The sequence below is a fragment of the Aythya ferina genome (genome assembly GCF_964211825.1).
Source record: "Aythya ferina genome assembly, chromosome: 17".
Lineage (NCBI taxonomy): Eukaryota > Metazoa > Chordata > Aves > Anseriformes > Anatidae > Aythya > Aythya ferina.
The window spans coordinates 14985677-15006867 of NC_140316.1; the positions used below are offsets into that span (position 1 = coordinate 14985677).

Sequence of the window (21191 nt, forward strand, 5' to 3'; positions counted from 1 at the left end):
GTGTAGCATGCCTGCATTGTGAAATGCCTTAAAATGCTGTTAGATGCGGGGAAAAGAGCATTTGAAGCCTGCGGGTTTCCCCCTGCCCTGCCTCTCTCAGGGATGGACGCGCAGAGCTGGGCTAGCGGGGCAGGCCATGCTCACGGCTGCTTGCAGAAAGTGCAGCTCATCCTCCCGATTAATAAATCACTCTTTTATTGGTGTGCTTTTTGTTTCGAGCGAAATTTAACGTTAATCAGCTGGAACAGTGCAAAAATCTGGTGAGCCACGCAGGCAGCGCAGTGCAGGCAGCGCTGAGCACACTTTGTTGGCTGTTGCCCTTTCCTCATCCGACGGCAGGGCTGGGTTCACACGGGTGGCACTGGACAGGGTGCACCCCATCTCCACATCTCCCATCTCCCTGAAGGAGAGGCAGCAGCCAAGTGAGAGCTGTCAGGACGCCGGGTCAGTGGGCAGCGGGTGCCCCCCAGGCAGTGTGCCTGGTGCTGCCCAGCCCAGAGCTGTGTTGCCCCCCCCAGATCATCGACCTGACCATGGAGCTGTCGGACGAGCGGCACAAGGGCGATGTCGCCTGCCAGGTGTTGGACGGGGAACGGGCAGAGAGGCTGCGGGGTGCTCGGGAGCTGCAGGAGCTGCAGGTAGGAGACCCCAGCACCACGATCCTGGCACAGCCTTGCTCTGCCCGAGTGCCCCAGGAGCAGGTTGAGCTGCTCCCTCCTTCCCCGGGCTTCCCCAGAACAAACACGACCAAGTGCAGAAGAAACTGGAGTCAGTGCAGAAGCAGCTGGAGGAGGCCCAGCAGCTGGTGCAGTTGCGTGAGATGAAGATCAGTGGCTCTGAAGGAGGTAGGGTGTCCCTCTGGGGCCATGCATGCTTCAGGGGGCCAGCCAGGGCCACGGGGACAGCACTGCCACCCCAGTGGGGATGGGATGGGATGGGATGGGATGGGATGGGATGGGATGGGATGGGATGGGATGGGATGGGATGGGATGGAGCCCTGTCTGTGCCCCATGGGAGCCATGCTCGGCCCTGAGCAGTGGCACCCGGGGCTGTGTTTGCAGAGGACGCGTGGCACGTGCGCTTTGACTGCGCGCAGACCGAGATCGCCTTCCTCCAGAAGCGGCTGGCACAGCTGGAGGAGCGGCTGGGCGCCGAGCTCAGCGCCCGGACGGGGCTCGAGCAAAAGGCAAGTGCTGCTCGGCCAGCCCCAGCTCTCTGGGGGAATTTGGGGCTCTCAGGGTCGTACCTCGGAGCAGGGCTGCTGCTGGGCTGGGTGTTGGGGGGCTGAGCCATGGGTCCTGATGCTGATGCAGCTCCTCGGTATGGGATGGGGTTGTGCTTGCATGACCTGTCGCACAAAGAGCTGTTAATGTGAAGAGATGGCAATTCCTGAGCGTTGTGGTGAGGAGACAAAAAGGCGGTGTGCTTCCCTGAGCAGTGGCTGGGATCCCATAGGGGTAAAATAAAGAAATGAGAATTGTTCATGCTACATTAAAAAGTAATGAGAGAAGCCGCCCAGCCTTAGGATCTCGGGTAAAGCAAAACATCCCATTTGCTTTCAGATAGTTAGTTTGGAATTACAGGCTTCATTACTGCAAGATTTTGCTTATTTAAAGTCATTCCTTAATGACCTCGTTCCCTGGCTGGCGAGAGCTCTGTGCCTCTCCCTGCCCTGCGCACCAGCCCCTAGGGGAAGCTCCCCTTCTGCACGGGAGCGTTTCATCCCAAAACAACCGCCTGGGGAAGAGGTGCCTGGGGGTGGGGGGGTCCAGCTCCAGCTCTGGTCGTGGTGCCAGCCCCGGGACCCACTCACACACCTCTCCCGCAGCTGGGCGAGGCGCAGGCGGCGTGCAAGGCGGCTCAGGTGGCGGCGCAGCAGCTGCGGCGGCGCTGCAGGCGGCTGGCCTGCGAGCTGGAGGACGCACGGGCGCTCGCCGAGAGCCAGCAGAGCCGCAACCACGAGCTGGAGAAGAGGCAGAAGAAGTAAGGCCGGTGGGAAGGGGATGGGGGGAGCACGGAAGGGCCAGGAGGGGTGGTGGTGGCGTGGCATCACACAGAGGTGATGTGCGCTTCTGCGCCCAGGTTCGACCTGCAGCTGGCTCAGGCCCTGGGGGAGTCGGCGTTTGAGAGGAGCCTCCGGGAGAAGGTGACCCAGGAGAACTCTTCCCTCAGGTGGGAGATGGGCAAGCTCCAGCAGAGCCTGGAGGTAAGCGGGGGATGGCCCACTTGCTTCGCATCCCAGTCCAGGAGCAGCTCGCAGAGCAAGGCCATCCTCTTTGCAATCACAGCAGAGGCAAAGCCAGCAACGTGACTCTGGTCTCTTTTAGCACAGTTATAGGAGGCACCTGGTGCCTTTAATAACATTATCCTCTGCTAGGAGAGGCTGTCATGTCTCACAAGCCCCATTCCATGGGGCTGGGGGGCTGTGAGGCCACCCCGGGCAGCACAAGTCGCAGCCCAGGGGTGAGGAAAGCGACACCAGGAGCAAAACGGAGAGGGAAGGGGTTGCGCAGAGAGCTGGGGAGGTCGGGGCTGCCCGCTGCTGGCCGGGCTGTTCCTGATGCCACAGCTGGAAATGGTTGGGGTTTTGAGAGTGGTGCATGTGTGAGCCCCTCCCTGTGTGCTGAGCCCCCCGTGCTGACCCCTACTCTGTCCCCGAGCAGCAGAAGCAGGCGGAGGGGGCCAGCCTGGAGCAGCGGGCGGCACAGCTGGCCACCAGGCTGCAGGAGCTCAGTGCCCCCGGTGCCCCGGATGCCCGCGCCGTGCCCGCGCTCCGGCAGCAGCTCTGGGACCTGGAGGCCAGCGCTGCCGAGCAGCAGAAGGAGCTGGAGCGGCAAACGGCCGCCGTCGATCACCTGGAGCAGGTAACGTGGCCCCTATCCGGGCTCGATGTGCCGGGGATGTTTCTCCCCACGTGGGTGGGTCGAGCTGGAGCTCCGGAGTGGGGTGCGACCGCGGGCGTGCTCGCCTTTGGGCCTTTCAGCTCCACCAGCGGCTGGAACTGGAGATAGAGCGGATGAAGCAGATCCACCAGAAGGAGCTGGAGGACAAGGACGAGGAGCTGGAGGACGTGCGGCAGTCCTGCCAAAGGAGGGTAGGTCGGTGCTGGGGGGCTCCCTCCTCCCAGGTGAGCAGTGATTGCTGCTTTCCCAGCCCGGCACCAGCCCAGGATGCAGAACCAGGGGCTGGGGCAGCCGGGATCCCCCACGCTGCGGATGGAGCAGGGCCCCGTGGGACGCAGCGCACGCAGGCACCACGTTCCCTGTGAGCAACACCAGCATCACACCAAGGGCACCTCCTGCAGACAGCCAGGGCTTTGTGTTCTGTGATAATGAACAGAAAATAGCCTTTTGACAAGGTCTGAGAAAGCTGCTAGTTCGGTAGCTCGCAAACATGCATTCTGATTTCTCCGAAATCCCTGGGGTGTCAGATTCGGGGCTGCCGTGCTGCGTGGCAGCAGCCAGTTCCCATTAGGCCTGGGGCGTACCTGGCTGTCGATAGCAAATTAACGTTGCTGAGGCTTAATGAAGCAGTCCGTGGGGTTTTGCATGTGCTATTTTAGGCGGGCAGAACAAGTCGGGAGGCAAATGAGGCGATCTCTGCTCCTGTGAGCACGTAGGTGTCACCAGCCCCAAGGCCTGGCGGGGCCGTGCTGCTGCGTGGGGCTGCGGCTGGCTGCGATTGCCCCTGGTCTGCGTGGCACTGCCCTCGCTGTGGTTCCTGTGCTTACCCCTGCCCCTCTTCAGCTTTCACTGGAGCTCCAGGCTGTGCATTGCACAGGGCTCCTCTCCGGGGTCACCTCTGCCCTTCCCCTCAGACTTTTAATCACCCTGTGCAGGGGGCAAGTTATTGCCAGCGTCATTAAGGGAGAGCAGGAGCCCTCGGGGCTGCTCGTGGCTGACAGGGTGTCACTCACCCTTCCTCTGCCTTCCCCTGCATGGCCTGACTATTATTTTCCAAACGAGTAAATGGCCGAGACTCTCTGGAGAGCAGTCACTGTTCCCTGCTCCCGCTCCCTTTCTGCACGCTGCTCTGACCGAGCCTGGGGCCCTCTCCCCGCACAGCTCCGCCAGCTGGAGATGCAGTTGGAGCAGGAGTACGAGGAGAAGCAGACGGTGCTGCATGAGAAGCAGGACCTGGAAGGGCTGGTCGGCACCCTGTGTGAGCAGGTAAGGACGAGGCCGGGCTGCTGCTTTCGCCAGAGTCAAGCTAAGCAGAACTAGTGCTGGAGCAGCTCCGTCTGCCCAGAAAAACAGCTTATCAGAGTCTGCTATTTGCAGAGGAATTCTGCCCCAGACGCATTTGTTGAACAAATCCCTTTTCACTCTCTAATGTGTCCGTGGCAGTGATTGAAGTGAATGTAATGGGAAAAGCGCACACAGCTGCTGCACGATAAATTAGAAAGCAAGGGACCGAGCGCGGCTCCATGGGACAGCATTTACCAGCTTGGGCATCGCCTGGCATCGCTGAGCAGCCGGGCTGGAAGTGTCTGGGGACAGGCAGTGCTTGGGGACGGGGATGGGGACAGGGTCAGCGCTGCCCTCTTGCTGCTCCTGCCCCCGCAGGGGCTCCCTGGGGCTGGTTTCGTGCTGGTGTCCCCTCTCTGTGCCGCGTCGTGAGCCACGTTGCACGTGCATAGGAGGAGCTGGTTGTGTGGGGCTGGAGTGATGAAATGTGTCTGCTGGCCACTGGCACAGGTGGGCTGGGTGCCACCGAGCCTGGCACCTGCAGGCGTTCATTAAACGGGGGAACGTGGGAGCTGAAATGAGCAGGGCACTCCCTGCAAACACCATGCGGTGTGATGGGGCCCGGCCGTAACGTCCCACTGATCCTGAGCTTGTAAAATGTTATGGGAGGTGCCGCAATAAATCTTGCAGCAGGGCACATTGCTGCTGCTGCTCTGTGCAGCGCATTTCTCTTGCTCGGTAGAGCAAAACTGAGCTGAGTGAGGAGGAAGCAGAGCCCTGCAGTGGGAAGCTTGAGCAGAGCATGGGGCTCGGGACACACACATCACTGCCCCTGCAGCCCCCCCGTGTCCTGCAAAGGGAAGGGGAGAGGGAAGAGAAACCCTGGGTGTTGCTGGAGTGTACGTGGAATATAACCAGCGCCTGGAAAGCAGCTATTGGATTAAGCCCCTGCCTTGTAACTTCAAAAAGCAGCAGGCTGGAATGGTGGCAGGCCGAGGCAGAGGCTGGGGTGCCTGCTGTGCCCATTTACGATACAAAATCCATCGCCTGCAATGGCAGCAGACACTGAGCTATGCAGAAAATGATGCTGAACGGCGTCCAAGATATGGTCTATAGGGATGGCAGGGATAAAAGCAAATCTGCTCTGCCGTAGTGTTATTATAAATACTGCCTGACTTACAGCGGACAGTATGCTTCAGAGCAGTTTATTAAAAAAGGAAAAAAAAAAAAGCTGTCCCAGAAAACTAATTAAGGAAATGGAGATGTCAACGATTGCGGGTTTCTGCAAATGCCAGCCAGCTCGGAAACAGGCTGCAAGGTCAAATCCGCACAATTAATTTTAGCCAGTGAACATAAAATAGGAGAACAGGTCTGAAGCGAGAGGAGCTGTGGAACAGAGTAAATGGAAAATGCTCCCACACTTCAATTAGTCTGAAATCAAGCACTGAAACCATGTCCTTGCTTGTTTGGTGTTTTTCTGATTCTTTTATCCTTGTAACCATGGTTGCTCTCTGTTTGAGGGGGGAACGTGGAGGGTTGTTTTTTGTGTTTTTTTTTTTAAGGTGCTTCCTTCTTTCCTTTAAACGGCTTCCGAGTGATGCAGTGACACTGCATTGCTGGGCGATGAGCCTCGGAAATAACCCAGCAGTTATTTTCTGCTGGCACTGCTGGAGATGCACGCACGAGGAGCCGCTGCCTCCCCCCCCCCCCGAAGGCTGCAGCATCGGTTACGCACCTCCGCGGCTGACGGAGGCTCCAGATGCTTTGCGTTAGCGAGGTGTAAATAATTCCTGATGAAGCCTTCCCCACCAGCATGTGGTGGTTTTTTCCCCTTCCCCTGTGGGCTGACTTCCTCATGCCTTCGTCATTGTTTCTCCCACCTACCATTTTCCCCGTAGTTGCAGTTTTTTTTTTTTTTTTCTGTCTTTGTTTCCCTCCTGCAGGGACTTTCACCTTTCCCTGCAGCAGCTCTCAGCACACTCCGGGGTCTTCCTCCTCCAGATCCACGGCTGCTGGGGCTGTGGGGTGGGAGGAGCAGCCACGGTGCAACCCTGCTGCTGGCTGTGCTCCCAGCACGGCCACATTTTGGGCTGCTGCCACTGCAGCCTGGCCACATGAAGAGCCCTGGTGCTCAGTGGCTGTGGGGACAGGGCGCTGGTGCTCTGGGGACATGCAGCTCCTGGAGGATGGGGCAAGCAAACGCCTTCAGAGGAACAGCTTTCTGGTAGAAAAAAATGTGGTGTTTTCCTGTAACCTGACAGTGCTGGTGTTTGTGTAATTTATTTTCTTCCTTGTATTGAAGTATTATTTGATAAAGATGGAAAACTGCCCCATTTACACGTAGATATTTAATATCCTCTTGCAAAATGGATTACCCAAATCCCTCCTGGTTCCCAACCTGGTGCTTTAGGAAGTTTTATTACGTGGGGCAGGCCTGAGGGTGGCTCTGGTTGGGGACTGAAGCCCTGGCACCGCAGGGCTCACCCTCAGGCTGCTCCTCTCCCTCCAGATCGGCCACCGTGACCTTGATGTGGAGAAGCGGCTGCGGCGAGACCTGCGGCGGACGCGTGCGCTGCTGGCCGATGCGCAGCTGCTGCTGGCTGCCCCCACGGAGCCCGGTGCCGCCAGCGCTGCCGAGCTGGAGCGGCTGCACAGGCAGGTAGGCACTGGGGAGGATTCCAGAGGCACCAGGGCACCCGATCATCGCTGTCCCCTGAGCACGTCCCCGCGGTGCCGCAGGTGGTGTTCGACCAAAGCCTGCGTACCGCGTGGGGATGTTGTCCCAATGCCAAGCTGAGTGTGCGGGTGCTGTGGGCTGGGAGGTGTGAGTGAGCACGACCTCTCCTGCTGGCTTTCACCAGATCCACTATGGAAAAGAGGCAGCAAAGTGGCCCCAGCGTTGGTCAGGGCTGCCCTGCGCTGTCCCTCGCCCCCATGGTGAGCAGTGCAGAGCTTTTGCTCACAGCAGCCCCGGCCCCTCCGGGGATGTCACTGTTGTACCTCGACCCAGGTGAAGCTGAGGCAGATCTCGGGGACCACAGCAGCTCAGGCAAGCAGTGACCTGTGGCACTGTGCACGCTCTGTGCTGCCGCGACGAGTGCCCCTTGTGCCGCCAGGGTCGCCTTGCAGGGAGCACAGCTCTGTAATTAAGCCAACAGCGGTTAAGTATTTTTTCCATTTCTTAGGCAGCCCTGTTAATTACCTTCTGTTCAGCATGCTTTCTGTCTTCTCACACCGTGATCCGGAGGCCCTGTTTGCAGGACGTGTTGCCATAGAAATGGCTGTAAGGAGGCACAAGCTGCCAGAGCAGGGACCGCGGCTCCCGTGCCAGGCTTTAAGCGCGGACACCGCGGGTCCCGTGCTGGGGCGAGCAGGGGGGGCACTGCTGTGCCCTGCGCAGGACGGACAGACACACGGCTGTGGTGCAGCCCGGGAGGAGGTGGCACAGAAGTCCTCATGCTCTCGGTGACGGCAGGGCAGGCGGCGCTCGCCGGCCACGGGCTGGCACGTGCAGAGTGCCAGGGCTGAGCTACTGACGCCAGTCCTCCGAAACCGCACAGCAATTAATCTCCATTGTGCATTACCCCTAGAAACAAACTAATCAGGAGGCATGAGCGATTCCAGCAACACACGAATATAATTGAGATAATAGTTCTGCATAAATAACAGCTGTGAGCTGCAGCTGTTCCCACCTGCACCGGGGAGACGTGGAAGGTGAGCTGGGTGCTGGGGCTGCTGCCGTGCCCACGCCTGTGCCACTGACCGGGACAGCAGGGGCAGGGGGTGGCCACGACCAGGGCACGTCCCTTGCTTGAACTCACGAGTTCTCTCTCAGTCACTATTGAGCTGTTTTGCCCGTTGTAACACTCCACTTAACAACGAAGCCCTCAGTATTTCCCGAATCCCACTGCAGATTCGGATGTGATGCGCAGCCCCTGCCTTGCCCTCCCCTGTGCCCTCAGCTGGGCGATTTGTCACCCTCTGACCCCACGCAGCACCCAGTGCCAGGGCTGCCTGGTGCCGAGGGCACCCTTCTGCTGCCAGCTCCAGCTCCCAGGGCATCGCTGGCCCCGTCTGCTGCTGTGACACCTCGCAGGCCGTGTGCTGTCCCTGCCTGGTGGCACCTGCCCCACTGCCTCGTGCGTTTGGGGAGCATGGAGGAGAGCCTCGGTACTGGGAGCCTCTCGTGTCTGTGATGCTGCCAAGGCTCCGCATGCATTACCAGTGCCTCATGATTATGCCGTCCCTTACATCTAAATGCTTCCTAATGGCATTCATGATGAGGTTCTCAGAATCCGATACATCCTACCACCAGCCCACAAAGCTCTGCAAGAACGAAAATGTCGCTAAAATGCTACATTTCCGTTAATCAAAACCCATATGGTCTGAAAGTAGAGCATTGTTTCTTAATAAGTCTGAAGCACCCATTTTACGCAGGTATTTAACAGATGGCGTAGCACAACAAACTAATGTTGTTCCATTCATACATTATGCATTTTGGGGAGAGTTTCAGTTTATTCTTCCCAAGTGGGAAAATTCCATTGCATGAAGTGAAAGAGAAGCTGGTATTCAATGGGAGGTCCAGAGATGAGTTTCTCTCTGATTAAACTGTCCGGAGCATTTGTGGAATCGGGGCAGGGGAATGACCAGGCTCAGGGAAAAGCTGGAAAAATGTGGGAAAGCCCTGGATGCAGAGCTGCTGTGTGAGTTGAGCACCTGGTGGCATCGGGGGCTCGGGGTGGCGGGGGGCTGCGATGCGCCTGCTGTCCCACGCTGTGGGATTTCCCTGTGCTCACCACGTGGTGACACAGGGCATGATCTCAGGCGTTTCTGTTTGCTGAAGCACTTAGGGCCATGCTGCTGGTGGTTTTTGGTCTTCCCGTGGCGAGCTCGAGGGCAGAGTGCTGCAGGACACGTGTGTGCAGGATGTGAATGAGAGAATGAAATTCCTGCAGGAGGGGAGCTGGGGGCAGGTGCTGTTGTTGGCCTCGGGGCTCCTTTTGTGGCACAAGCTAGCATTCCCTGGAAATCTCTGACTGTTAATGTCTCCTAGAAGCTGTCGTTTGGGTAATTTCAGTCCCTGCCTCCCGAGCTTTATGCAAAACACAAGTCTCGCCCCAGACTGTTGAGGGAAGTGAACTGAGGGTTGCTCCAGAACTTCATAATCTTCCCGTTTATTTATTTATTTATTTTTAAGGGAGGGAATAGCAAAAGACAGGTGAAACATTCCCTGAGAAAATGGCTTAAAACTGTGGCAGCGTCCTCAGCTGCACTTGAGCCCTGCATTCCCTGGACAAACGGGGAGCAGGCAGGGGAAGCGAGCAGCAGGCGGAGGGGTTGAGTTTCCCTTCTGATAAACAAAAGGAACCTGAGTGAGCAAGGCAAGGAACTGCATGTTCAGGTACAACCCACGTAAGTTCCTCCGTCTCAGCGGTGTGTTTGGGGGATGATGCTGCATCTTCCAGCTGTTTCCAGCCCACTTAAGATCATTGTAGTTTTAATGGCTGAGCTATAAAAACCGAGAGCAAGTTCGCATTCATAAATGTGGCATTTCGTGTGTATTTGCAAATGCAATTTATGCTATGTGAAAAGCCCATTTGAAAACTCCCAGTCGTGAATTGCTCTAATCAGGAATTACATGTAATTCACATAATTTTGCAAATTAATGATCCCAGCTCTACCCTGCCAAGGCGGAGGGGGTGTGCGGTGCGTGCCCTACCCGCAGGAAGGGTGCCTGCGTGCGGCCGGGCGCTCGGGGAGCTCTCCTCTCGCAGCACTGCGGCTGCTGCCTGGGGAAAGTTTCCATTGTAAAGCAGAACCGGGCGATCTGAGCAGCAGCACAGATTTTAAAAGGCTGAATTTTGGCGTGTGCGAGCAGGGGACACGCTCTGGGGGATGCAGTGCAAACAGGCAGGGTTTCGGCACGCACCGAGGGTTTGTGCAATCATCACCTCCCCCTGTCACAGCTGGAAGAGAGCGAGGCGAGGTGTGCGGAGGCCCAGAGGTGCCAGCAGGCGACAGCCCTGCAGCTGGAGAACCTGCACGCGGAGCTGGAGACCCTCAGCAGAAACAAGAGCCTGGTGCGTGGGGCAGGGCAGCAGCGCGGTCCCACCCCCGCGGGATGCCTGGTAGCAATAACCCCAAATCACCCGGCCTCCTTGGTGAACAGCCCCCGGGCCCCTTAATGGGTGGATAAAAGGGCTAAAAGCATGCAGCATCCCCTCATCTCCCCCTGCAGCTCCACTGGGTTGGGGGAGCCGGGCAGGGGGTGTCGCGGACCCCCCAGTGGGGTGTGTTTTGAGGTGGGTCCCCCCCACGACTCGAGGCCCCGCTCCGCTCCCGCAGGCGGACGAGCAGCTGTCCCAGCTGCAGCACGAGAGAGCCGACCTCCTGCGGCGTGTCGACGAGGACCAGGAGGATCTGAACGAGCTCATGGCGAAGCACAAGGCCCTGATCGCACAGGTAGGAGCTGCTGGGGTGGGGGCTCTGCAGCATCCCCCTCCCTGGCAGGGAAAATCCCGCAGCGTGGCTCAAAGCAAATGCCAGTCCCTGTGGGTGCCCAGGGTGGGGGCTTCAGGACTTCAGGAACCAGATGCTGGGGTGAGAGGAAGGGGTGGCTCACAGCCCTATCTCCTCTCACCCCCGTTTTGACTCTGTTCAAGTTGCTTGGCTGTAGTTTCAGTAGCCAGGAAATCCTGGAGCATCGCTCTCTGGATCTTTTTCTATTCTTTCTTTGCCATTTTCTCATGCAGAGCTTAAAAAGTGCTGACAGACAGCCCTGTGGCTCTCTGCATAACGCTCAGACTCGGGCAGGCTCTCCCAAAGGGTTGTAAGTGGAGCTGAGGGACCCCAAGGCTCCCGGGGGGGCAGCCGTGGGGTCAGGCTGGCGAGGCTGAGAGTGCACAGCCCGGTACCCTGCAGGGCTGCTACGGAGCTGGGGAATGGGGTCTGGAAGCACCTTGAGGGCAGAAATGGGCTAGAAAAGAGGGTGCTGGCCTGACCTGCAGTATTTGCTCTGAAAATGAGGGTAGAGGCATTCAGGCAGGGCTGTGCAGGGAGGTGGCATGAGTGTGCCTGCAACACCTCAGTGCCTGCGCGCTGCTCCAGGCCCTGGGGCTGCTTCCAGCACTGAGCTCTTTGTTTCCCCAGTCTGCAACAGACATCGCACAGATCCAGGAGCTACAGACGCAGGTGGAGGATGCAAAGAAGGAAAAGCAGAGCCTCCAGGAGAAGGTAATTCCTCCCCAGCCATCCCGCACTGAGCTCAGCAGCGAGATCCCTGCGCCCAGCACGGCACCAGGCAGTGGGATGCCATCCCCATGTCCACAGTCAGACCAAGTCTCCACCGAGGTGTCACAAAGCAATTTCTCCTCCATAAAACAGGCCGGTTCCTCTTCTCTTGCTAATGCCCCATGTGTGCCCTGCAAGGTGCAAGAGCCGCTGCCTGCCTGCTGCAGCCCTGGGGCTGGGGCACACACGTGTGCTGGGGCTGCACGGCTCTGCCAGCCACTGCCTGGGGGTGGAGAAGGTTTTTCACTGCGTGGCTCTCGGGACAGGGACCTTCAGCTCCTCCGTGGGGCTGGGGGAGAAGCGGGCTTGTGGCCAGGGCTGCCCTGGGGTGGTGTGGTTGGGTGCTGCTCTGCCTCAGCGCTGCGGCTGCCCCGCTGTCCTGGAGCGCATGCATTAATTTTCAACACATGAGTAATCCCATTAAGTTAAGTGCTTTATTGGAGCGTGGCTAAGCTGCCCAGGAATCGGAGATAGCACTCGCTCACTCCGAGGCGGAGAGTATTGTGCTGTAAAGATAGGCCAGATAACAGATGACAAATTCCCCTGGTTCTAGGTCAAATATAAAATCTGAACCAAGCTTGTTCCAGGGCTGCTAAAAGGAGGGCAGCTTGCCTAGGAGATCTCGGTGTAACGGCTGGAGAAAAAACTCAGTGCAGGCAGCTTTGCACATAAATTGTGAATTTTTATGCCTGCTGTCCTCAAAGAATTTGCTGAGAAGAGAAAAGCAAAAGAAACCCAGACGAGCGCCATCCTGCTGGAACATTTTTCTTTCAAAAGTGCATGCTAGTGTCATGCATTTATTGCACAGTACGAGCACAAGGGAATCCTTCAGGGAGCTTCAGGCAATATTTTCCCGACGTGCCTGGCCGCGCACGCCAGGTCCCAGGCATTCATTTTGTATTTAGAGGGGAGCTGGGGGGTGGCCGCAGAGGTCTCGGTGTGGGTAATGTTGAGGGGAGGGGACGGGCACGGTGCCGGCAGGGGTGGTTTTGACGCGTGTCCCCCCAGCTGCGGGCGGCGCAGGCGAGCGCAGCGCGCTTGGAGCAGCGCCCGGCCGAGCGCGCGGTCATCAGCCGGCAGGAGGCCCACATCCGCAACCTGGAGAGCCGCCTGGACTGCCAGGCCGTGCAGATGAAGCGCTTCGAGGTACGGCCAGGCACGGGGCCCCGGGGGACGTGGTTCAGCACGAGAGGTGGACGCGGTGGCACCCGCACCGGGAAGGGGTGAGGGGACGGCGGTGCTCGTAGCTGGGGTCTTGGCTCATCCTGCCCCGCGCTCTGTGCTTGCTGAGGGCCCGCAGGTTTCGTGCTGCTGTCAGTGTTCATACCTGCTGTGGTGTTTATTAAAAAGCAACACTGGTCCCGTGCTATAAACACCCGGAGGAGAATACAGCCCCTGCCTCCAGATGCCATCCCAGCACCCTCCTGACAGCCACCCCCTGCCCTGAGCACCAGGTGGACCCCAGGGCATCAGGCTCTGTCCAAAAATTTCACTGTGCCCATAAATCAGTGTGGGTGCTGGCACCCCAGGAGGTGGTTTTGCTGTCACTCCTTCCCCGGATTGCACTGCCCAAACAAACTCGGGGTGAAGGAAGCAGCTCCGGTGCCCCAGAGCAGCATCAGGGTCAGGCAGGGAGCGCTCCCCACGTCGCTGAGTGCTCTCGGAGAGCTTCCTGGCTCCCCACCTGCATCTCCCTGGCTCTACCCCGTGCTGCCTCCCCAGGTACTGGTGCTGCGCTTGCGGGACAGCATCATAAAGATGGGCGAGGAGCTGGAGAAGGCGGCCGAGTCGGAGGCACGGGAGAAGGAGAGCACCAAGTACTACCAGAGGAGGATGGAGGAGATGAAGGCGGACATGAACGAGCTGGTGCAGAGGGAGCTGGAGTCCAGCCGCCGGCGTGTGGAACTGGTAAGGGGGTGCTGCCCCATGGGCCCCTTTGTTCTGCCAAAAATGCACAGTTTCAGGCAGCCTTTGCTTTGCCAGGCCCTCCTCGGCCCCCCTGCCCTCCTGCACCCCCCAAGACCAGGGCTTGCCCAGGGCTGCTTTTGTCCCAGCTTGGCTGCTTTGAGATGGGGGCTCAGGGAAACCCGGGCCGTGCACTTCTCCATGTGCTGCTGCAGAGCGAGCGGTGTCCTCCCAGCCCTGCTCCCCTGGGAGGTCAGGGAGCTGTGGAAGTGGTGGTCCCATTCCTCCAAGGGATGCAGAGCACGCCAGGTCTGGGCTACAGCGAGTGGAGCTGGGGAGCTCCGGGCTCACTGCGGGAGCAGAGGATGGCTTCTCATCCCCCACAGCCCCAAAGCATCGAACCAAAGCTGTCACCGCAGCTCCTCGCTTTCCATTTCTCCCCAGCTGGGCAGGCAGGGCTGGGCAGTCTCTCTGCTCTCTATTTTGTTCCAGGAGGCAAACTGCTTCTCCTGCTCATCTCTAGCAAATGCTGAGCAGGTGCCCAGCTCCTGCTGCTTTTCTGGGGGAGAGCTGCAGCAGGGGGAGCGCCCGGCACGGGGCAGTGCCCCTCGGGGTGCCCAGCCCTGCTGTGCTGCTCTGCACGGAGACAGTGAGCCCACGGACAGGCAGTGAGCCTGCTCTGCTTGCACAAAGCCCCAGGCAGAGCGGGAGTGCAGCAGAAATAGCTTCACCTTCGCTGTACAGTCCTCTCCCGGCAGCTCTTTTCATGTTGGTATTTTCCAGTAAACAAAAGGAAAGCCTTGCTTCCAAGCAGTAATTGAAAGATATTGCATTTCTGCTAGCGAGACAGCCGCATTAGAAGCAGTTATTTTATCAATAATCTTTTATTTAACAATCAAGGAGAGCTCGCCATTTAGTTCTCCCCGAGGCTGCGAGCCCTTCTGAAGGAAGCACTGCTTTGGAGTGAATTGCTGCACAGCCACTGCACACACCACAGACAGGCTTTGTCCCTGCTCTGCCAGCCTGAGCCCGGCGTGCTGGAGACCCCCTGTATTTGATGCTCGGTCATCTTATGCTTCTGTCCCCCAAGTTTGCAGGGTGTCTGAGGGAGCTCCCAGGAGCACGGCACAAACAGACTTGCTCAGGGGCAAATGGGGGCTGGCTGAATCCAGGCAGGCAGGCAACTGGGGTTACTGGCATTGGCTGTGGGAGGAGGGAGCTGAGCAAGGAGGGCACAGGAGAGGAGGTCCTGGGGATGCCTCAGGCCAGCCCTGGCTGCTCTGGTGGCCCCACAACGTTCCCAGCAGTGGAGGCATTGCTCAGCCCACGCTCCTACCAGCACTCCTGTAAAGCATCACAGAGAGCTGTGATTGCAGCTGTGCCAGGCAGGGAGCATCAATAGTTCATACAGAGCCACTTACAGCCCTGCTCCTGCTAAATCCCCCATCTATTATAGATACTGCATGAATTATTCACTTAACATTACTTAAGTCGTGGTCTGCACCTAATGATTTTTTTTTATTTAAATAAGCAGTGGTGAGGCTGTGCACTTGCCAGGCACTACCAGGGCTTGAGAAACACCCGGCGGGACGGTTCGTTACTCAGGTGGGATTAGGAACTAGTCTGGCTTCCCAGGTCCCAAGAGCTGATGTCTGTACGTAGGGTTTTTATTCTAATGGCTCGCATTTATCAGAGGTGGAGGCATGTTAAATCCTACTACCACAAGGACTGTTGCTGTCCCATCACCCCCACGCCTCCGGCTGGGCTCAGGACTCCCGTTCCCATTCCTCCCTCATTTTTGACCCACTTTGGGCAGTTGGGAGGCAGAAGCTGCCTCGTGCTCCCGACATTCACAGACAGCAGGGAAAATACAGCCCAGGGATGGGAGCTGGAGAGCTGGCTGCCAGGCAGATGGCTCTGCCTTATGAATTTTGTAGGAAGAATGGGGTTTGAATGCTTTCCAAGCCCTGTGCCGTCGCAGGGAGGGATGCATGTTTTCTAACGGAGGGGGTAGTACTTGGCCCCGGTTGTCTCTGTCTTTGCTTCAGTTGCATGTCCTGAATTTCTCCCGTGGAGCTGTACCTCCTCTTCCTACACAGCCTGGCTCTGAGCCTGCAGCAGCTCCTGGTCTCTCAGCTGCTGTGCTGACACCCGGAGCGTGCACGGCTGCACCCAGCTGGCAGAGCCTGAGCCGTGGCAAGGGGCAGGGGATGGATTTCCAAGTCCTGGGGAGTGTAAAAACAAACCCTGCTCTCTCTGCTCATCACGAATGCACACGCATTTGTGCTTTTCCTGACACGAGCCTCCTGGTGAGCTGCCCTGTGTGGTGTAGGGAAGGATGGGGCAGGGGCTGGCACAGGCACCAGCTGCCCTTGCTGCGGCCACGATTTGGGCAGGGGGGTGCTGGGTGCTGGGCATGGTGCCTGGTGGCTTCAGTGCTCTGGAGACAGCACCAGAGCTGGAGGGGGGTGCCCCCATCCTCCTCTTAAAGGAGGTGTCTTTAATGAAGCTGTGAAATTCATCAGCATAATAATTAACTACTTCTACTGAAAATCAAAGTACAGGTGTTAAAATATTCTTCGCACGGGGTTTTGGTTCGTTTTTTGAAGGTGAGAGTCGCAGTGTAAATAATCTTTTTATGGTCCCTTTGATGGGAGAAACCCTTTGTAATTGCAGCCCTGCCATCGCCACGCAGTCCAGCGTGGTGTAGCATAGTAGAGCCTGATATTTATGATTTTTTTATTTGCAACCTTTAGCTGGTTTGTGGCATTTCCAGTGAAGCTGAAAATGGGAGCTGCTTGCGATAGCAGCCAAGAACGCTGCCTGCCCCAGACAAACCCCGAGCTCTCAGCAGGGCCTCCAGCAGCACCCAGACTGGGGGTCTCGCAGCGCTGCTCTTGTCTTTAAGTGCTGATCACTTTGGCTAAGTGCAACGAGAAGATTATCAAAGGGAGCCGGCCCCTGGAGGTGAGGCTGGGTGATGGAGGAGCGAGAGCTCTGCCGTGCGCTAATTAGCTGTGTCGTGCAGCGGGTGGGCGATTTCTGTTTTGCCATTAAAGAAGTAAATTGTCCAGGAAATCACCAGCACTCGTGGCTGCTCACAGCACTTCCAGGTGCTGCTGGTGGCTGGGTGCAGGATGCACCCCGTCCTGCTTGAGACCTCAGCCGCGGAAACCTTGTCGCATCGAACTTTCCGAAAAGACGAAAGTTAATTGCTTAATTAAAAATAATAATGATTGATGAATACTGCAGGTGTACGCTAAGTTATTCAGATAGCAGCCATCCAAATTGGGCTAATTAGATTACACTTCACTTCAGGCGGATGGGAGCTCGCAAAGGTTGTGTTGTGACAGCAAAACCGCAAACACAAACACAGGCGGCAGGGCCTGCTGCTCGCTGGTGCCAGGCTCGGCATCCTTCACGGCCCCATAAATATTTCAGTGCTGTTGTTGCTTCTCTCTTCTTAACTTACCTTCAAATGCCTCTGAGACAAATTTAGACGGAAAAGAAATCCTGGAGAAAGGAGGTTTGGGAAACCCTTATGCAGGGACGCAACGAAAGCAAAGCCTGCGGTGTGAGGAGGGGCCAGAGGGTTAGATCCCTGCGGCTGCCAGAGAGTCAACAGGGACCAAATCTCATAAAGAGTCAGGGAAAAAATCCAATAGGTCCCAAATCTCATAGAATTGGGAAATCACCACCTTACTCCCCAGCCGGGCACCAGTGCAGGCTGCTCCAGCCTTCAGCCCAGCCAGATGCAGACCCTGCCCGTGGCTCCCCTTCCTCTCCCAGCCCCGTTCGTGTTCCTCAGCACTGCTCCTGCCCAGGATCCGCAGCCACCAGCAGCAGGGTGCTGGGATAACGGGCCATGAGCGATGAACACCAGCAGGATCAGCCACACGCTGCCTTTCATCTCCCCAGGTCTCCCCGCAGCTTTCGCTCGGTTCTCCTGCGCTTTCTCTCCCGGGCAATGCCAGGGCTTTGTCAGAGGCTGGCGAGCAGGCTGGGATTTTCTCAGTAAATGTGTTCCCCCTTTTTTTTTCCTTTCTTTTCCTTTTTCTGCTGAGAGGAGGCAAAAAGGCAGCAGCGCTCAGAGGCTCTTCCTGAACGTTAGCATTCAGGCCAGTCACTGTATGAAAAGTGCAATGCTTCCCGAATTTCCATTTAGATTGAAACAACATATGTCAGAGGTGTCTAATAGCTGGCTGGGATAACTGCGGCCTGACGCTGGGGCGTTTATTCTCGGTTTGTATAATGAAGATAATTTTTTGCATTTGAAATGTAATTATATTGACATAATTATTCCCTTCCTTGAGACAATCATAGGGTACAGCTACTTTGTGCTTGATTTTAAGAAAAAAGGGTTAAAAGGTCCTTTTTCTGCAGCTGACGCTGGCTGACAGCGTGTTACAGTGGGTAGGGGTGAGCGCCAGTGAGCACCATGGGTGCCACGGGGCTGGGCACCCGCTGGGTGCTGGTAGCTGCGGAGGTGGTCCTGGGGTCACAGCCCCCCCACACTGCCTCGTCCCCTTGGTGGCCTCCTGCCAGCCCCAGCATCTTCTCTGCAAGGCGCAAAGTCCTGCAGAAAGGCAGGGCACGGAGATCCAGTGGTTTCTCCTCCCCACGTAGTCTCGCTGCAGATCCATGTGCACAGACCCGTACAAGTCCCTCAGCAGCGGAGCAGTCCCAAATTATTCTCTGACTGTGACTGGTGCTTCCCTTTGTGTGTGCTCAGCCCGTGTACCCACGGTGATGGTGATGGTGATAGCGCTGCTGCTGCAAGGAGTCTGTTTTAGCAACACCACTGTGCTCGAGCACTGCCTGCTCTGGTTTAGGAGCAGGAATTCTCAGCCCTATGTTAACATTGCCCCCGGTGGGGCCATGGGCAGGAGCCGCAGGGCTGTGGGGTTTTGCCCCTCACCAGCCCAGGAGCGGGGCTGGGGGCACGGCGTGTGCAGGGCTGCCTCCGTGCCACGCAGCCTCAGGTTAATGGCAGCAGAATGGGAGAGAGGAATTAAATGCAGGCAGTGAACTGTATTTAATTGGAGCCGTATCGTGGAGCTGAGGAATTAGTTCAATAGAGGCTCTTATCAGCGTGTCTGAAGACTTGGGCTTTTTATCCAGCAGTTGTTTTACTGCCGGCTCTTGCGGTTGCAAATAGCTGAACACAGGCACGTCGCCAGCCAAAATTTGGGTTTTGTTCTGTGTGGAGCTGGCTCTGCTCAGGGGCCAGCCTTTCCCCGTGTGCCCCCTCCCGAGCCCCCAGCACGGCAGTGTCCCTGCTGGGCAGGACCAACCCCACTGCCTCGGAGCAGCTCCCGCGGCTGAACTCGGCCTTCCACGCCTCTGCACTGCATGAGCAGGGAGGGAAGCAAAAGGCTTGGAAGCACCGAATTTCAGAAAGCTTCTTGGCAGCCTTCAGGTTTTTCCCAATATTGGTGCCTTTCCAGAAGCAACTGTGATGCTGTGCGACCATAACTGGGATCCTTCTTTGCATGTTTTTATGAACTGCAATGCTCTTCCCCCCGGGCCTGGGCGTGCGGTGATACCAGGGCTTTCATTATTTACTCTGACAGTCTGCTGGCTCCTGCACCGTGGCCTGTCGCAGCCTGCGCTGCAAATCATCTCTCACCTTGTCACCACCGAGATGGCAATTTTACAGCTGGCAGCTTCAATCAAGTTGAATTTGCAGCTTGCGCTCTCTCTCTTTTTCTCTCTGCCGTGTGATGGTTTTAGAAAACGGCACCAAGACTTCCTCGTGGCTGCGCTCAGAAAAGCCTGGCAGTCAGATCGAAGGGGGAGCTCGGCCCCCGCAGGCTCAGCGGTGAGCACCGGGTCGGGCATCCCTGGTGCACCACGAGGCTGCGGGCGCTGCCAACCTGCAGAGCTGCCCGGGCGGTGCTGCTTCCCTGCTTCTCCTCCTGCAGTTTGAATTATAAATGAAGCTCCTGTCTTTCTTATAAACCAGCTGCATTTCTGGGAAGGGCTTTGTTTCTAAGCAGGTGCGTGGTGTGTGTGGGCAGGGGGTGCCCCAGGAGCCTCCTGCAGTCTGTGCCCCCACGGTCTCTGCCCCCGAGCTGTCCCCAGAGCCCGGTGCTCCCCGTCCCAGCCCTTTGGGATGTTCTGCGCAGGGGGAGGTGTTACCTTTTGATATCACATTTGGCCATTTGAGATATTTGGCTTACATTTGGATCTGGGGTGACACAGCACCGTGCTGAGATCCCCACCTGAGCACAACCCAGCTCCCACGATGTGTGCCTGCACCGCTGTGCAGACCTGGTGCCCGCTCACCGCCAGAGCCCAGCATCCCGCTTGCCGGGAGGGGACACGTGTCTTCAAAGATGGTTTTATTTCTTGTTCAGGTTTTGTTCTCAACGCTGAGCTGCAGCACGTACACACACAGCTCTGGTGGCTCGCAAAGACATCCCCCTGCACTGATTGTTGCTGGCTGTACAACCTGGTGCTGCGCTGGTGCTGCCGTGCATCTAAAACCAAGGGCCCTCCGTGTGGAGATACCCGCAGCTTTCTGCACACTAACTGTTGGGTGCTCCTTACGTTCTGCCCCAAGCTCATTAGTGTTTGCTCATCATCTTTAGCCTTCTGTTGTGGGGGTTAGGGTCAGTGATGTGTTGGGGGTGTCCCTTCAACTTCGCTCACCCGTCCCCATGTGCAAGATGGCACGGGCGCGTTGGAGGCTTGGCAAGCCACGGCAACACAACGCAGCAGGGTCTGGCGGTGGGTGCAGGGTCGGGGTTGGCACTGACCCCATGCGGTCCCGCAGGAGCAGCAGCTGGCCGAGGTGGCGGCAGCACGGCAGGGGCTGCAGGCAGACCTGGGCACCGCCATCCGGCGCATCGCCGACCTGCAGCTGGCCCTGGAGGAGCTGCGCGCCAGCGACGAGAGCGACGCCGAGAGGTGAGGCTGCGGGGCCAGGCGGGGTGCTGGCGGTGGGGAGGGCACAGCAGGGCGGTGCTGGGGTGGCTGCGGCTGCACCCCTGCAGGAGAGGCAGCGTTTTGGCTGAGAGCGTGTTTATGAACAAGTAACTTGACATTGATAAATGGTCACATGAAAAAGTGTCACCCTTGAAATCATCTCGTGTGGCCCAGCTTAAGAGAAGCAGAAAGGATGGAGAAGGCCCTGATCACAGAGCAGCCCCCTGTTCCCTGTGGGCTTGGCGTGCCAGGGAGGCACAGAAGTGCCCACGGCTCCTTGCTGCAGTGCAGAAACCGGCCCTGGTTCGTGCCTTCCCCTTCCTGGGCTCGGCAGGGCCCGTGGGTGTCCCCAGGCTGCAGATGGGTGTCCATGGTGTGGGTGTCCATGCAGCAGGTGCCCTGTTGCTGCATTTATCGATCAGAAAACCTGGCTTTGTTCAGCCACAGAAGCTGGGGGGCCGGGAGGAATCAATGCAGCTGGGCACATGAGGTGGAAGAATTTACTAGGAAAAAATGGGAAAAGTATTCTATTGAATTTTTCAGCTGTTGTGTCCACAGCCCTCCAATTTTCCCCTCTGCTACACTGATAAAGGGGCATCATGATAAATGGAGACAAAGTAGATAAATACATTTTTAAAAAATGGCAGGGATGTGCTTGTCATCATGCTGTGAGAAGAGATTTTTCTTTATGCAGTGATTAAACCGGGGAAGGGTGAGCTAGAAACCATGAGCTCAGAAATTCACTTCTTCATAAAAAAAAAAAAAAAAAAAAAAAAAAAAAGATTTCCAATACAATTGGCACATTGCAGAGGTGAGAAGCGCTTCCCGGCAGGGACATCCTCAGCTGCTGCGTTTGGGAAAAGCGATGGGTTCTGCTTC

The 21191-nt window shown here is 57.3% G+C and overlaps 1 protein-coding gene across 1 annotated transcript in view; it reads left to right on the forward strand.

Annotated features, from left to right (window-relative positions):
- MYO18B (myosin XVIIIB) overlaps positions 1 to 21191 on the forward strand; it is a 56988-nt gene that overhangs the window by 25881 nt on the left and 9916 nt on the right. The window contains exons 26-40 of the mRNA XM_084491708.1: positions 519 to 638; positions 737 to 845; positions 1062 to 1186; positions 1829 to 1983; positions 2083 to 2206; positions 2664 to 2864; positions 2984 to 3094; positions 4065 to 4169; positions 6697 to 6846; positions 10154 to 10267; positions 10533 to 10649; positions 11337 to 11420; positions 12486 to 12623; positions 13200 to 13385; positions 20161 to 20294. Coding sequence (XP_084347834.1) covers positions 519 to 638; positions 737 to 845; positions 1062 to 1186; positions 1829 to 1983; positions 2083 to 2206; positions 2664 to 2864; positions 2984 to 3094; positions 4065 to 4169; positions 6697 to 6846; positions 10154 to 10267; positions 10533 to 10649; positions 11337 to 11420; positions 12486 to 12623; positions 13200 to 13385; positions 20161 to 20294 — 1973 coding nt within the window. The remainder of the gene's footprint in view (positions 1 to 518; positions 639 to 736; positions 846 to 1061; positions 1187 to 1828; positions 1984 to 2082; positions 2207 to 2663; positions 2865 to 2983; positions 3095 to 4064; positions 4170 to 6696; positions 6847 to 10153; positions 10268 to 10532; positions 10650 to 11336; positions 11421 to 12485; positions 12624 to 13199; positions 13386 to 20160; positions 20295 to 21191) is intronic.